Source organism: Diorhabda sublineata, chromosome 3, assembly GCF_026230105.1.
Source record: "Diorhabda sublineata isolate icDioSubl1.1 chromosome 3, icDioSubl1.1, whole genome shotgun sequence".
Lineage (NCBI taxonomy): Eukaryota > Metazoa > Arthropoda > Insecta > Coleoptera > Chrysomelidae > Diorhabda > Diorhabda sublineata.
In genome coordinates this window covers 25855157-25872905 of record NC_079476.1, presented here as the reverse complement: position 1 = coordinate 25872905, position 17749 = coordinate 25855157, and the positions used below count along the sequence as shown (strand labels likewise).

At 36.5% G+C, this 17749-nt stretch overlaps 2 protein-coding genes across 2 annotated transcripts in view; one reads left to right on the top strand and one right to left on the bottom strand.

Annotated features, from left to right (window-relative positions):
- Positions 1–17749, top strand: part of LOC130441738 (dynein axonemal heavy chain 1-like) — a 104389-nt gene that overhangs the window by 69098 nt on the left and 17542 nt on the right. Inside the window, exons 34-45 of the mRNA XM_056775521.1 lie at positions 4774–4979; positions 8578–8740; positions 11452–11612; positions 11676–11894; positions 13337–13538; positions 13600–13794; positions 13846–14015; positions 15427–15635; positions 15695–15797; positions 16566–16815; positions 16908–17038; positions 17095–17200. Of these exons, the coding sequence (XP_056631499.1) occupies positions 4774–4979; positions 8578–8740; positions 11452–11612; positions 11676–11894; positions 13337–13538; positions 13600–13794; positions 13846–14015; positions 15427–15635; positions 15695–15797; positions 16566–16815; positions 16908–17038; positions 17095–17200 (2115 nt within the window). The remainder of the gene's footprint in view (positions 1–4773; positions 4980–8577; positions 8741–11451; positions 11613–11675; positions 11895–13336; positions 13539–13599; positions 13795–13845; positions 14016–15426; positions 15636–15694; positions 15798–16565; positions 16816–16907; positions 17039–17094; positions 17201–17749) is intronic.
- LOC130441383 (uncharacterized) overlaps positions 1–17749 on the bottom strand; it is a 54046-nt gene that overhangs the window by 20611 nt on the left and 15686 nt on the right. The window lies entirely within an intron of this gene.

The window sequence follows — 17749 nt, the reverse complement described above, 5'->3', positions numbered from 1 at the left end:
GTCAAGCTGTCAAAAGGAGAAGACTCGTTCGCCTCAATCTATCAGTTGTTCTACTAGATTCATTGAGCTTTACAGAAATGCTTCTTATTCGTTGAGGTTTGTTTTATTGATGGATTCATCGTTAGATTGAGCGAATTGAACGTCTAAGGCTATGAAGCTGTCAAAAGGAGAAGATTTTTTCGCCTCAATCTATCAGTTGTTCTACTAGATTCATTGAGCTTTACAGACACGCTTTCTCTTCGTTGAGGTTTGTTTTGTTGATAGATTCATCGTTAGATTGATCAAATTGATCGTCTAAGGCTGTGAAGTTGTCAAAAGGAGAAGATTTTCTCGCCTCAATCTATCAGTTGTTCCACTAGATTCATCGAGCTTTACAGAAATGCTTCTTATTCGTTGAGGTTTGTTTTTTTGATGGATTGATCGTCTAAGGCTGTAAAGCTGTCAAAAGGAGAAGACTCGTTCGCCTCAATCTATCAGTTGTTCCACTAGATTCATTGAGCTTTACAGAAACGCTTCCTCTTCGTTGAGGTTTGTTTTTTTGATGGATTGATCGTTAGATTGAGCGAATTGATCGTCTAAGGCTGTCAAGCTGTCAAAAGGAGAAGACTCGTTCGCCTCAATCTATCAGTTGTTCCACTAGATTCATTGAGCTTTACAGAAACGCTTCCTCTTCGTTGAGGTTTGTTTTTTTGATGGATTGATCGTTAGATTGAGCGAATTGATCGTCTAAGGCTGTCAAGCTGTCAAAAGGAGAAGACTCGTTTGCCTCAATCTATCAGTTGTTCCACTAGATTCATTGAGCTTTACAGAAACGCTTCCTCTTCGTTGAGGTTTGTTTTGTTGATGGATTGATCGTTAGATTGAGCGAATTGATCGTCTAAGGCTGTCAAGCTGTCAAAAGGAGAAGACTCGTTCGCCTCAATCTATCAGTTGTTCCACTAGATTCATTGAGCTTTACAGAAACGCTTCCTCTTCGTTGAGGTTTGTTTTTTTGATGGATTGATCGTTAGATTGAGCGAATTGATCGTCTAAGGCTGTCAAGCTGTCAAAAGGAGAAGACTCGTTTGCCTCAATCTATCAGTTGTTCCACTAGATTCATTGAGCTTTACAGAAACGCTTCCTCTTCGTTGAGGTTTGTTTTGTTGATGGATTGATCGTTAGATTGAGCGAATTGAACGTCTAAGGCTATGAAGCTGTCAAAAGGAGAAGATTTTTTCGCCTCAATCTATCAGTTGTTCTACTAGATTCATTGAGCTTTACAGACACGCTTTCTCTTCGTTGAGGTTTGTTTTGTTGATAGATTCATCGTTAGATTGAGCGAATTGAACGTCTAAGGCTATGAAGCTGTCAAAAGGAGAAGATTTTTTCGCCTCAATCTATCAGTTGTTCTACTAGATTCATTGAGCTTTACAGACACGCTTTCTCTTCGTTGAGGTTTGTTTTGTTGATAGATTCATCGTTAGATTGAGCGAATTGATCGTCTAAGGCTGTGAAGTTGTCAAAAGGAGAAGATTTTCTCGCCTCAATCTATCAGCTGTTCCACTAGATTCATCGAGCTTTACAGAAATGCTTCTTATTCGTTGAGGTTTGTTTTTTTGATGGATTGATCGTCTAAGGCTGTAAAGCTGTCAAAAGGAGAAGATTTTCTCGCCTCAATCTATCAGTTGTTCTACTAGATTCATTGAGCTTTACAGAAACGCTTCCTCTTCGTTGAGGTTTGTTTTGTTGATGGATTGATCGTTAGATTGAGCGAATTGATCGTCTAAGGCTGTTAAGCTGTCAAAAGGAGAAGACTCGTTCGCCTCAATCTATCAGTTGTTCCACTAGATTCATTGAGCTTTACAGAAACGCTTCCTCTTCGTTGAGGTTTGTTTTTTTGATGGATTCATCGTTAGATTGAGCGAATTGATCATCTAAGGCTGTCAAGCTGTCAAAAGGAGAAGACTCGCCTCAATCTATCAGTTGTTCCACTAGATTCATTGAGCTTTACAGAAACGCTTCCTCTTCGTTGACGTTTGTTTTGTTGATGGATTGATCGTTAGATTGAGCGAATTGATCGTCTAAGGCTGTTAAGCTGTCAAAAGGAGAAGACTCGTTCGCCTCAATCTATCAGTTGTTCCACTAGATTCATTGAGCTTTACAGAAACGCTTCCTCTTCGTTGAGGTTTGTTTTTTTGATGGATTCATCGTTAGATTGAGCGAATTGATCATCTAAGGCTGTCAAGCTGTCAAAAGGAGAAGACTCGTTCGCCTCAATCTATCAGTTGTTCCACTAGATTCATTGAGCTTTACAGAAACGCTTCCTCTTCGTTGAGGTTTGTTTTTTTGATGGATTGATCGTTAGATTGAGCGAATTGATCGTCTAAGGCTGTCAAGCTGTCAAAAGGAGAAGACTCGTTCGCCTCAATCTATCAGTTGTTCCACTAGATTCATTGAGCTTTACAGAAACGCTTCCTCTTCGTTGAGGTTTGTTTTGTTGATGGATTGATCGTTAGATTGAGCGAATTGATCGTCTAAGGCTGTCAAGCTGTCAAAAGGAGAAGACTCGTTCGCCTCAATCTATCAGTTGTTCCACTAGATTCATTGAGCTTTACAGAAACGCTTCCTCTTCGTTGAGGTTTGTTTTGTTGATGGATTGATCGTTAGATTGAGCGAATTGATCGTCTAAGGCTGTCAAGCTGTCAAAAGGAGAAGACTCGTTCGCCTCAATCTATCAGTTGTTCCACTAGATTCATTGAGCTTTACAGAAACGCTTCCTCTTCGTTGAGGTTTGTTTTGTTGATGGAGTGATCGTTAGATTGAGCGAATTGATCGTCTAAGGCTGTCAAGCTGTCAAAAGGAGAAGACTCGTTCGCCTCAATCTATCAGTTGTTCCACTAGATTCATTGAGCTTTACAGAAACGCTTCCTCTTCGTTGAGGTTTGTTTTGTTGATGGATTGATCGTTAGATTGAGCGAATTGATCGTCTAAGGCTGTCAAGCTGTCAAAAGGAGAAGACTCGTTCGCCTCAATCTATCAGTTGTTCCACTAGATTCATTGAGCTTTACAGAAACGCTTCCTCTTCGTTGAGGTTTGTTTTGTTGATGGATTCATCGTTAGATTGAGCGAATTGATCGTCTAAGGATGTCAAGCTGTCAAATGGAGAAGACTCGTTCGCCTCAATCTATCAGTTGTTCTACTAGATTCATTGAGCTTTACAGAAACGCTTCCTCTTCGTTGAGGTTTGTTTTTTTGATGGATTGATCGTTAGATTGAGCGAATTGATCGTCTAAGGCTGTCAAGCTGTCAAATGGAAAAGACTCGTTCGCCTCAATCTATCAGTTGTTCCACTAGATTCATTGAGCTTTACAGAAACGCTTCCTCTTCGTTGAGGTTTGTTTTGTTGATGGATTGATCGTTAGATTGAGCGAATTGAACGTCTAAGGCTATGAAGCTGTCAAAAGGAGAAGATTTTTTCGCCTCAATCTATCAGTTGTTCTACTAGATTCATTGAGCTTTACAGACACGCTTTCTCTTCGTTGAGGTTTGTTTTGTTGATAGATTCATCGTTAGATTGAGCGAATTGATCGTCTAAGGCTGTGAAGTTGTCAAAAGGAGAAGATTTTCTCGCCTCAATCTATCAGTTGTTCCACTAGATTCATCGAGCTTTACAGAAATGCTTCTTATTCGTTGAGGTTTGTTTTTTTGATGGATTGATCGTCTAAGGCTGTAAAGCTGTCAAAAGGAGAAGATTTTCTCGCCTCAATCTATCAGTTGTTCTACTAGATTCATTGAGCTTTACAGACACGCTTTCTCTTCGTTGAGGTTTGTTTTGTTGATAGATTCATCGTTAGATTGAGCGAATTGATCGTCTAAGGCTGTGAAGTTGTCAAAAGGAGAAGATTTTCTCGCCTCAATCTATCAGTTGTTCCACTAGATTCATCGAGCTTTACAGAAATGCTTCTTATTCGTTGAGGTTTGTTTTTTTGATGGATTGATCGTCTAAGGCTGTAAAGCTGTCAAAAGGAGATTTTCTCGCCTCAATCTATCAGTTGTTCTACTAGATTCATTGAGCTTTACAGAAACGCTTCCTCTTCGTTGAGGTTTGTTTTTTTGATGGATTCATCGTTAGATTGAGCGAATTGATCGTCTAAGGCTGTCAAGCTGTCAAAAGGAGAAGACTCGTTCGCCTCAATCTATCAGTTGTTCCACTAGATTCATTGAGCTTTACAGAAACGCTTCCTCTTCGTTGAGGTTTGTTTTGTTGATGGAGTGATCGTTAGATTGAGCGAATTGATCGTCTAAGGCTGTGAAGCTGTCGTTGACATTATTCTAATTAATAGAGAACGTTTAGGGAAATATATTTTGATTTAATATTAGAAATAGACTGAATATTATAGCAATTACGTCAAAGTACATGCAATGTAAAGTAATTAACAAGGCTTTGGAACGTTTCTCTGGATATTCTGGTGAAACATCGATTATCGTAACAAGCTAAAACGTACAAGGTTATTCATAAAACCAACTATGTTTTTTTATTGAATTAATTTATATTAATTGAAGAAAATATTGTTATTAACTATATAGAGACCATTCATTAACTCTTGAATATTTTCTAACCGTTTATAATAAAGATTAAAGTCAAGAAAATATAAATTTTCTGTGCTGATGAGGCGTAATATTACCAAAACCTGTCAATAAGTTACGCATTTTAATTTTCTGTTGACTTCCATGCATATTTAGTGATGTCTACCGAATTTTTTTATAATTCTGATAAAATTTTTGGTAAATTAGATATCGAAGTGCCGACTGTGAACAACGTTAGAAATGCCGAATTAATTGGTATGCTATTGTACAATGAAGATAACGTTTTAGCAGTTGGCCCAACAGGTACCGGAAAAACTCTAACAGTTATCGGAAAATTGAGTAAAAATATGCACAAGAAATTCATTTGCGATTTCATTAGTTTTTCCGCAAGAACCACCGCAAATCAAACCCAGGTAATAAATTAATTTTTCAAACAATTAACCATCTTAATCTTAATGAATTTTTCAAAATTGCAGTAAGGTCTTTTTGTATGGAAAGTTGACAAATTTTTTAATAATCTTTGGAGATGAACGTATTTTTGAAATAGGAACTTTTTGTGGGTTTAATCTAATTAGAAACATTGTATACGGTTCTTTAGAGGATGCTTTGACATGTTTTGGGTATAAACTTGTTTCCAGTTTTTGAAAAAGTATCATTTTCAATAACTTAAAAGAGCTAAGCTCCATAGGAAAATAGGATATTTTGAGAAAACCGAAAGGAATGATTGAGTTTTTGATATCATGACAAATAAAATATTTGGAGGTCCTTTTGGGGGGAGAAAATACACTTTTGGAAATCGAATTAATACTTTTGGTAGGTGAAACTTTTCTTAACTTTTTTTGGGGGGTACATGCCTTTTTAAAAATACATTTTTTGGGGGGTAACTTGATGACAAGACAGACTCGATTTTGATAAAATTTCCTTAGATAACCGCGCAGTAACTTTCGAGGTTTATCCAGGGAGAATTAGACGCATTTTTTAAAAAGTTTTTGGAAGAAAAACGTCTTGTTAGAAGTAGATTTTTTGGGGGGCAACTTGATGACAAGACAGACTCGATTTTGATAAAATTTCCTTAGATAACCGCGCAGTAACTTTCGAGGTTTATCCAGTGAGAATTAGACGCATTTTTTCAGGAGTTTTTGGAAGAGAAACGTCTTGTTAGAAGTAGATTTTTTGGGAGGTAACTTGATGACAAGACAGACTCGATTTTGATAAAATTTCCTTAGATAACCGCGCAGTAACTTTCGAGGTTTATCCAGTGAGAATTAGACGCATTTTTTCAGGAGTTTTTGGAAGAGAAACGTCTTGTTAGAAGTAGATTTTTTGGGAGGTAACTTGATGACAAGACAGACTCGATTTTGATAAAATTTCCTTAGATAACCGGGCAGTAACTTTCGAGGTTTATCCAGGGAGAATTAGACGCATTTTTTCAGGAGTTTTTGGAAGAAAAACGTCTTGTTAGAAGTAGATTTTTTGGGGGGTAACTTGATGACAAGACAGACTCGATTTTGATAAAATTTCCTTAGATAACCGCGCAGTAACTTTCGAGGTTTATCCAGGGAGAATTAGACGCATTTTTTCAGGAGTTTTTGGAAGAAAAACGTCTTGTTAGAAGTAGATTTTTTGGGGGTAACTTGATGACAAGACAGACTCGATTTTGATAAAATTTCCTTAGATAACCGCGCAGTAACTTTCGAGGTTTATCCAGGGAGAATTAGACGCATTTTTTCAGGAGTTTTTGGAAGAAAAACGTCTTGTTAGAAGTAGATTTTTTGGGGGGTAACTTGATGACAAGACAGACTCGATTTTGATAAAATTTCCTTAGATAACCGCGCAGTAACTTTCGAGGTTTATCCAGGGAGAATTAGACGCATTTTTTCAGGAGTTTTTGGAAGAAAAACGTCTTGTTAGAAGTAGATTTTTTGGGGGTAACTTGATGACAAGACAGACTCGATTTTGATAAAATTTCCTTAGATAACCGCGCAGTAACTTTCGAGGTTTATCCAGGGAGAATTAGACGCATTTTTTCAGGAGTTTTTGGAAGAAAAACGTCTTGTTAGAAGTAGATTTTTTGGGGGGTAACTTGATGACAAGACAGACTCGATTTTGATAAAATTTCCTTAGATAATCGCGCAGTAACTTTCGAGGTTTATCCAGGAAGAATTAGACGCATTTTTTAAAAAGTTTTTGAAAGAAAAACTTCTTTTTAGAAGTAGATTTTTTGGGGGGTAACTTGATGACAAGACAGACTCGATTTTGATAAAATTTCGTTAGATAACCGCGCAGTAACTTTCGAGGTTTATCCAGTGAGAATTAGACGCATTTTTTCAGGAGTTTTTGGAAGAAAAACGTCTTTTTAGAAGTAGATTTTTTGGGGGGTAACTTGATGACAAGACAGACTCGATTTTGATAAAATTTCCTTAGATAATCGCGCAGTAACTTTCGAGGTTTATCCAGGAAGAATTAGACGCATTTTTTAAAAAGTTTTTGAAAGAAAAACTTCTTTTTAGAAGTAGATTTTTTGGGGGGTAACTTGATGATAACATAGACTCGATTGTGTGAAAATTCAGCAGTTAAATACAGTTTAGTAACTTCAGACGCATTTTATCAGAAGCTTTTGGAGATAAATTCCATTTTTTGAAAAGTTTTGTGGGAGAATGTACAATTTTTGGGAAGTAATTCGATGTTCTCCCTCAACAAGAGATTTCTACGTTATGAACACGATTTGTTCCATAGTATCGTCGCTTACAATGTAACGATTTGATATTTGGTATTTTGCTTTCAGCTAAATTCTAATATAAAGTAATAATTAGAAACAGAGTAGATGTTTATTAGCATCACAAACGAAGCGTAGGTCGATGATAAAACAGAATATGTAAATTACGCTCAATTTGACGGACCACTTAATGTTTATACACCGACAAATCAATATTTACCATATCACATCCCTTATTCTATTACTTGGTATTTTGTCTTTATATACGTTACGCCTAATAATTACTTTATAACTAGTAAAATCAAAAAATGAACATTGAAAACCTAAATTAGAAAGCTCGTCAACATGATTTTCAACTGCGTCACTGTTTTGTATTGAAAAAAAATTATACATCTAACAAGGACTAAAAAGGAAAAATTAACAATTCGTTTATCTCACCCTGGATACCAGTTCATCCATAAAAGGTGTTTCAAAAAAGGTGATTTCTTCTCTCGGAAAGATAGAAAGCTATGAAATTATTCTGGTATACCACTCCACGACCTAACCTAACCTATTCTTACAAAAATTACTAAATTTTCATTTTATCTATAGATTTTTCGTGAAAATATGGCATTTGCATACTTTTTCCACACAATCTCTTCTGTGAATACGTCAATTATCAAGACTTGTCACAGACATATAGATCTAGAAGTTATCCATGGTTCGATTAGGTTAGGTTCTGAGGTAATGGCCACTTCCGCTACCTTATAATTTGACATATCTGACAGGTACGCAGGCGCACAAAGTGCTTTTAATAAATGAAGGCATTAGCTATATGGTTTTTTTTGTTTTGGTCGATGGCTAGTTGACTATATGACTCAATTTGTTTTCATATTCGCTATGAGGACGTTCTCTTTCAACCATTCAGTTAACCCTCATAGCTACCACCAAGGCGACAACTATCAGCTATGTGTCGAAGGCAATAATGTCTATTTAACAAAAAATCGCAAGGAAAAAATTAAAATGAAGACCGAAATCACGAAATAACCACCACGACGTTCGAAAACTTTGGAGTTGATATCATCTGATGAGTGATCAATTTGAGAATGGATCGTAGTCTCGTCCGTATTTCGATGAAGATCAAAATTGATCGAAAAGTCTTCAAACTCATTTTCTATCAAAATATTTATAAAAATACTGTATCCAATTTGTGTTTTTCTACTCTAAACTTAGACTTTGGGCCAATTTGAGTATTAATTAATGATTAATTTTAGAGAATATATAAATTTTCAAATCGATTTTCGAAACTTTCTTAGGATTTGATCGATTCCAAATTAGACAGGCGTAGAAAGGGAGTGTTCGGCCCGCCGGTTCTCAAACGACAAGTTTTCTTTATCGATGATTTTAATATGCCCGCGTTAGAGGTATACGGGGCTCAACCCCCCATAGAACTAATCAGACAATGGATGGATTTCCAAGGTAAATTTATCTTAAAGAAAAATTATAACGAAACATTCTACAATTTAACACTTTTCCGAATAGTTGAAACCGCACTTTGGTCCAACGTTCACTTCGAACGTATCGTGTAATACCAGCTTAACTTGTATCACATGTTTATATATGTTGGTAAGAAAGATTCCTTTCTTGTTTTTGTATCTACAAACATTTTTCGTTAGAAAAATGATTTTTTTCTAATGAAACAAATCCCATATCAAATTATTTTTAAATTAGAACGATTATTGTTGATTCACCCTATATATATAGTACTTATTTGGGTGGAAAAATAAAGCAAGAAGATCGTAATTTGTAAAATCCTCTTTTGACGTTAAAATCCGATTGAAGTTTTTTTCAATTTTCTTGGAGAAGAGATTTTATTAAACGATTGTTCTCTATCAAGTCCTTTACAATAATTCTTTAAATTTAGGAGGAATTTTTTTATTAATCAGGTTTATATATATGCTATTTTCGATAAGAAAAAACCTATTTGAATATTACGTTTAATAATGTTTAAGCGATCTAAATGTACAAAGAAACTATTAGATTTTTTTTATTAGACAACTTCCAAGTCATCAAATTTTGCTCTCCAGTGATCAAGCGATCAAAAACTGGTTCCAAATGATACCATCAAAGAAATATGTTCCAATTCCAACAAACTATTTCCCCCTGTATGTAAACAAGAATAGATTTCGCTCTGTGTTGAACATTCTAACGAAGTTTTCTCACTCAAACATTTTCATCATGTCCAAATGATAATTTAACACGAAGTCACGTACAAATAAGATCGAAAAAAACGCTATAGATGGCGCACCTGTCTGTTTTGAAGGTCGCGACTCGATTACTCATTCTCGCGGGTCTCTTACTACCAGCTTGGTACGTACTACGACCATGAGTCATCATCAGGTGTCTACCATCGTTGAGCAACGTATTGTCTTACGATTTTGGTCTTTGAAAGGCGTTAAGGATACCTAAATCCTTCGAGGTGAGTGAGTGAGTCTGCTGGGTAAGTGAATGAGTTTGCTGTATGTAAATGGGCTGAAGCGTTCCAAGATGGAGCCGAAACCGTCGAGAATTAGCCGCATGATAGCGAAACAGTATCACACCAAGCAGCATTTGGCAAGAGACAAAAGTGGGACGATTTTTTAAACCGAATCTTCACTACAGATACATCATGGATAAATTATTGCACTCTCCCGAAATCAAGGTGTCGTCCAAAGTGTGGAAAAAGATGGAGAAAGGGGAGACAGTCGAAGCGAAAACAGCGGGTGCTGTACGTTGATTTCCAGCGCACGCAGCTTTCTATAAATGCTGCATAACACTCGTAATCTTTCGTAATACACGTGGAAGCATTCCAGCGATTCTTCTTCCTGATTAACGCGCGCCATTTACAATATCGGAGCTGGGAGGTTTGTCTTTATCATGTTTTAACCAGCTTCGTTTTACCATTTAGGACATACAATTAACTTAATTCGTGCGGTTTGATTATGGCGTTCCAAGTTTATGGTGAACATGCTCTAGCTGAGCGAACGTGCCAAAAATGGTTTAAGCGATTTAAAAGTGGTGATTTTGGCTGGGAAGACGATGAACATCCTGAGCGGCCAAAAAAGTTTGATGATGAAGAACTGGAAGCATTACTCGACATGAAGATTGTTGTAGAAACAAGAAGAGCTCGCAGAATGTTTGGGTGTCACTCGAGCAGCCATTTCAAAAGTTTAAAAGCAGCTGGATATATTCAAAAGCAAGGAAATTGGGTTCCGCATGAACTCAAGCCGAGAGACATCGAATGTGCTGGAACGCTACAGAAGGAAATCATTTTTGCACTGGATTGTTACTGGTGATGAAAAATAGATCCATTACGACAACCCCAAGCGTAAAATATCAAATGTGAAATCCGTCCAACAAGCCAATTCAACGGCATAGAATAATATCAATGGCGCGAAGGTAATGCTCTCTATTTGGTGGGATCTGAAGGGTTTGCTATATTATGATCTGCTAAATCCGAGTGAAATTATCAATGGAAAACGCTACCGAACTCAATTAATCTGTTTTGAAGAGAACAGTAGCCGGTTCCGGTTAAGAACTATTTGGAAAACAATGGATGGGAAGTTTTACCTCATCCGCCTTATAGCCCAGACCTTGCCCCTTCTGACTACCATTCGTTCCGTTCGATGCAGAACGCCCCCACAGGAATACGGGTCACATCAGAGCAGGATATCAAAAATTGACTTGAATCATTTTTGGGTGCCAGGTTCTTTTGGGATGGGATCCACAAATTGCCGGAAAGATGGGAAAAGATCATAGCTTCAGATGGACTAAACTATTGTACATGTTTTTCTTAAATAAACGTTCAAATTTGGACAAAGGGATCATTAATATACGTCCCCATCCATTAATGAATTGGTTTAGAAGAAGAAATCACGTATGGATTGTATGTTATATCGTGATCTCAAAGTTTAATGTTTTTTTTTTATCAGAGCTGCAGTTAGAGCTCGTTCTCCATTTCCTTATATAATCTAGTACCAGGATTTAATTCACATCTTCATTCCTACTAATTTTTAGACCAAAATTGCTTTTTCTTCTTCTGTTATTTCTACTAGAACCTATTGTGTACAGCTTTTAATATTTCGCGCATTTTCAATATCTAATCGTGTTTTTTTTTTAATTTTCCTTATTGTTTGATTTTCTTTTTTAAGGTTGGTATGATAGAAAAAATATAGGAGATTTTCGTAAAATTATCGATACAAATTTCGTTGCGGCTATGGGTCCGCCCGGGGGCGGTAGGAATCCGGTAACCGCTAGATTATTACGTCATTTCCATTATTTGACGTTTTTAGAAATGGAAGACGATAGTAAGGTGAAAAAAAAATAAGTAAATAAAATTATCGAGGATAGGTTAAAATGTTATTTTATGTTTCAGTTGAAAATATTTGGAACTATTCTCGGTTTTTGGTTGAATAGGGCTCCGGAGGGCTTCGGCGATTATTTTGATCCTTTGCTCAATTCCACTTTGATAGTTTTCACAACTATCCTACACGAATTGTTACCTACGCCAGCCAAAACCCACTACACATTCAATTTGAGAGATTTGAGTAAAGTTTTCCAGGGTATGTTGATGTTCGAGGCCGAAACTCTCGAGGTAAATTTTTATTATCAAACTTTTTTTTGTTGTTTCTGATTAACTTTATTTTTTTTGAAATCTCTCGTATTTTTTGCTTATTCGATCAGCGCCATTATCCATCTTTTCTTTTTAAGTATATCCTTAGTCTTAATTCACTTATTCAGTCGCTTTTTTACCTATAATTTTCTATTTCTCAGTTTTTTAGCGTTTACTTACTTTTTCTTGCCTATTGTCCACAATCATCTCGTATTTCCTTTCTTTGTTCTTTTATTGGCGTTTTTCTCTCTTACTTTCCTTCTATTATATCCTATTTTGTATTTCAGTGTATCTTCGTCTATCTTTATCAGTATCTTCATCTTTATTGCCTCTATTTACTTTTTTATTTCTTGTAGCATCCACATTTATCTTTTCTTTTTTTTGTCTTCGTTTCCATTATCATCGTATTATTATTTCTGTTATGTTTCCTTTTTTTGAATCAGTGAAAGTTTTATTCACGTCTTAATGTTCACGTTTCATCCATTTTCGTTATTTTCTCGGTCAGTTTCTTCTTCTATTTACCTTCTATATTTGTAAACATTGGACGGAAAAGAATGTATAAAGGAAAAGACTCAATAAACATCGATAGTCTAATGTATATTGACAATATAATGAGAATGATCCACAAGATAAAATTGATGAACTGATAAATGATTAAGGGAGAAGATTTAATAGATATTGGGTTGACCATATAGAAAAAAATAAAGAAAAAGAAGATGAAGAATTTGAAGTATTTGTCATGGACTGAAAAACACGGGAAACGTAGATGGAAGACGACTAAATTCAAAAATTGTCCAACTTATTTTTTACTTTATATCTTTTCTATTTTTCTTCACCCTTAATCTCGTCTTTTCACATCGCACTCCTCTTGTCCCTGTCATCTCCATTTCTCCTTTCAGCTTTTATTTGATTTGATTTGAGAGAAGTTGGGGCTTGTCAACGGAGAAACGCGTCAAGCTGTCCGCGAAGGGTTTCAAATTCTTTTTCAATTGAAGTTCGGGGATCGGAAAACGCGATCCTTGATAAGGACAGTGAAGACTACCCGAATACTCGTCTACGTATCCATTTTCCTGGATACTTATCCGGCGCTACTGTTTACGTTTTTTCGATTGGTTGTTACAGATACTGGTCGTATATAAAGCGACGCGTCGGTAACAGAGCCCGTTTTTAAGAATTTCTGGTACGTCTTCCGTATTTTTGAACGATTTGGTTCGGAAATTGTTGTTGAAATTCGTTAAACGTCATTTCGTAATCCATAACAAAATAAAAAACTGTTTCTTGTATCGGTTATTCATTATAAAAACGAGTTTACTCGACGAGCACGTGACTCAGCGCGAACATTGTCGGCAGCGTTGCCAGAGTTATGAGTTTTGTCGGATTTACGCCGATTTTTCTAGAGTTTTGTCGATCTATGTATTTCGTAGGATCCCGAAGCGATGATTCGTTTGTGGTACCACGAAAATTGTCGGATATTCCAAGATCGCCTTATCAACGACGAAGACAGATCTTGGTTTGATTCTTTATTGAAAGAACAAATATCCGTTCATTTCGAATTAGAGCCCGAAATGGCGTTAGGCACAGACGACATATTGTTCGGCGATTTCATAGATCCAACCGTGGGTTCAGGTGAAAATCTCTCCAATTTTCGTTTGGGGTTTGAATAAACGGAAAATCGTTACGTTTTTAGGTGCCTATATACAAATTAAGGATTTCGAGAAATTGTCAAACGCTTTGAATTATTATTTGGATGATTATAATTTGCAAAGCACCAAACCGATGAAACTGGTTTTATTTCTGGACGCCATGTTACATATTTCGAGAATCTCCAGGATAATACGTCAACCGATGGGTAACGCTTTGTTATTGGGCATGGGCGGATCAGGTAATTATACATTTGAACTCGTTTTTTCGTCTCATATTCTGTTTTTCGAAGGTAGACAAAGTTTAACGAGATTATCGACGTTTATGGCAGAGTTCAATTGTTTCCAAATAGAATTGACTAAATCTTATGGTCAGAACGATTGGCGGGACGACGTTAAGAATCTTATGTTGAACGCCGGTTTAATGAGAAGAGAAACTGTATTTCTTTTTTCCGATACGCAAGTAAGATGGAATTTTTTTGTTATTGAAAACCCTCGGGACCAGAAAATGACGTTCCTTAAACATTCAGTTAAATCCATCGGCGTACTTTAAATTTATATGAAACATTGGATATTGGAGCCTTACCATCGAATTTAGACGTTTCTAGAAGAGATGTTTTCATGGAGGAATCTTTAAATCGCTTGGTCATTGATAGTTACCAGCTGGTAAGAGAACTGGAACTGATAAAATCCATAATTATACTCATCATGCTGTAAGAATTAAGCTCCAAGTCCCGAAATATCAACCGTAGGCAAGCAGTTAACGCCTTTTATACATCAAAACCAAAAAAAAAGATCGTGGGAGAAACCGACAAAAGAAGATATCATGAGCTGGAGACCCACCAACTAAGGAAACTGATGAACTATACAAAAGAAGACAACATCAGGGATATAAGAACTAGAAAGCAACTGTAAAGACAAAACTGGCACTACTCTGAAGAGGGAAGACTTTAGTACATCAAAACCAGAAAAAAGATCATGGCGGAAGCCGCCAAAAGAAGATATCATGAGCTGGAGACCCACCAACTAAGTAAACTGATGAACTATATAAAAGAAGACAACGTCAGGGATATAAGAACTAGAAAGCAACTGTAAAGACAAAACTGGCACTACTCTGAAGAGGGAAGCCTTTAGTACATCAAAACCAGAAAAAAGATCATGGCGGAAGCCGCCAAAAGAAGATATCATGAGCTGGAGACCCACCAACTAAGGAAACTGATGAACTATATAAAAGAAGACAACGTCAGGGATATAAGAACTAGAAAGCAACTGTAAAGACAAAACTGGCACTACTCTGAAGAGGGAAGCCTTTAGTACATCAAAACCAGAAAAAAGATCATGGCGGAAGCCGCCAAAAGAAGATATCATGAGCTGGAGACCCACCAACTAAGGAAACTGATGAACTATATAAAAGAAGACAACGTCAGGGATATAAGAACTAGAAAGCAACTGTAAAGACAAAACTGGCACTACTCTGAAGAGGGAAGACTTTAGTACATCAAAACCAGAAAAAAGATCATGGCGGAAGCCGCCAAAAGAAGATATCATGAGCTGGAGACCCACCAACTAAGGAAACTGATGAACTATACAAAAGAAGACAACATCAGGGATATAAGAACTAGAAAGCAAATGTAAAGACAAAACTGGCACTAATCTGAAGAGGAAAGCCTTTAGTACATCAAAACCAGAAAAAAGATCATGGGGGAAACCGCCAAAAGAAGATATCATGAGCTGGAGAGGAAAACTACAACTCGATCGATGTCCAGCTTTCGTACTATATCTTATTTTGTTTACATGATCTCTCCATGAAAACGGAACGTTATTTTCTTGTTCCCTTCTTTTGATTCGAAATACTGACGATTAAATCATCTCAGATCAAGTCCGAATCGTTCCTGGAAGATTTGAATAATATCTTGAATTCTGGTGACGTTCCGAACATTTACCAACCAGACGAACTGGACAAAATCTATCAAAATATGAAGGGACTCGTACAGGAATTGGGTTTAACGGCTACCAAATCGAATTTGTTTGCTGTGTACCAAAAAGAAGTGAGAGCCAATCTTCATAACGTCATCAGTATGAGGTGATAGTAATATGTAATTTTTTATCGGTTTTATTCAATCGGGTTTTTAATCTTTTCAGCCCGATTGGTGAAATATTTCGAGCTAGATTGCGTCAGTTTCCAGCTTTGGTTAATAATTGCACTATTGATTGGTTTAGTCCTTGGCCGGATACCGCTTTACAGGTTAGATTAACGCATCTACGTGTAGAGGAGTTGGATTTTTTTGATCTCCACTCTCCATTCCAGACCTCTAATCTCACGTCTTTATGATCCAATACATGCTTCCCATCTCAGAATTGGTCTACGTCTCCTCTAATTCCAATATTCGTTTTACCCACGTATTCTTTGGACATGACTAATGATCATGAAGTATTCTATTCTATTCCCAACGTTGTCATATTTCCTTAGTTTTAATGTTGTCGGTTTTTTTGATCAAATTATACGATGTGAAACAACCAAATGGAATGAATTCGTGTGGAAAAAACGCCCTGTATGCTTTTAGATTCTTCAAACATCAATCAAGTACAATGTCCTATACCAATCTTTGACTGTAAAGTTGAAAATTTTCCAAACAACTCTCAAGCAACTTTGACAAACATGTCATGTCATGTCGATGTACAAGATGTCTAAATACTATTTAAGTTTTGTTATATGGCAACACCGACGTGATTATGTCAAGTGTGACATTGACATTATGAAGTTTGACAGTTTTAATAAAAAACGTACTCAAAAAGTGTTGCCAACCTTCGTAGAAATGTCTTGTAAGGTTACTCAACATGTGAGGCGTGATTAATCTAATCACAAGCGTGAATCGTCATCTAAATTTTATTTTTTTTTTTTCATACAATATCCCCACTTAAAGAAGTCTAATAGCGTCAGATCAGGAGATCGAGCTGACCAAATTGAATTTAGAGTAAGAAAATTTGTCATTGAAATATTTTTCCTATACAGTCAGTGGCTTTACGATTTTTGAAAGAAGTTGAAGATTTCGACGTCTCTGAACGTACTTTGAACGGAATCGTCATGGTATTTCAATACATGCACGCCAGCGTAGTCGAAGCTAGCCGCAGGTTCGAAATTGAGTTGTCGCGTCATAATTACGTAACGCCTACGTCATATTTGGAACTTTTATCGAGTTACACGGAGTTGATGAATAAGAAGAAGGGGTCGTTGACACAAGGCGTGGGACGGCTCAAAACAGGTGAGATTCTAAATAGAAAATTTAGAAATGAAAATCGAAAAAGTTAAGTTATGATATTATAAAGTTGACCTGCTGCAAATTTAACATTTCAGGATTGAGTAAACTTCAAAGTACCGCCGAAGAAGTTAAAGTACTTCAAGTGCAATTGAAGGAAATGAAACCGTTATTGGAAATAGCGGCCCGAGACGCAGATATTATGATTACGAAAATAGCAGCTGATACCGTACGACATTTATCTCGAAATATCGTAACGAAATAATCATGACGATAAAATTCCAGGTTATAGCCGAAGAAACTAAGGTAATTGTGGAAAAAGAAGAACAGGCCGCTTCCGAAAAGGCCTATCACACGCAGAATATAGCCGAGGATGCTCAAAGGGATTTAGGTACGAATATAATTTGAGTTGCTCGGGAAGTTTCCTACTTCAATAGGCTTTTCTTCGATTCTGAACTGTTGCTTTGTAGTTCAAATTTATTTTCTTCAATATCTTTTCTCTCTTTAATCATAAACTTTCTCATAATTGACACCGTTGTCACACATGGAACGTGAAACTGCCACGAGTTTTAATCGAGTAGTCATAGATCAGCGATAGCGGTCAGTAAAATACAGAACGACGACTTCCGCGCTTGTAAACATGTTTTCCCGCTCATTTATTTTAATAACGACGAATAACTGTTGCTAGAGACTCGTTTTATATACAGTATCATCACTTTCTAGAATCTTCGGTTTCCCGGAAATCACTAATTTATCAGAAACAAACCAAAAGGCCCCGGAATACAAAATGTAAACTTTGAATAAATAGGAAAAGTATACAGCGCATTCGCCAAACTTGAACTTAGTAGACCTTAATAGAACAGGACCGGCTTCACGGTCTGCGTAAATTTCAAATGGAATTTAATCTCACTATTTTATGTTTTTGATGGTTTTGACGACT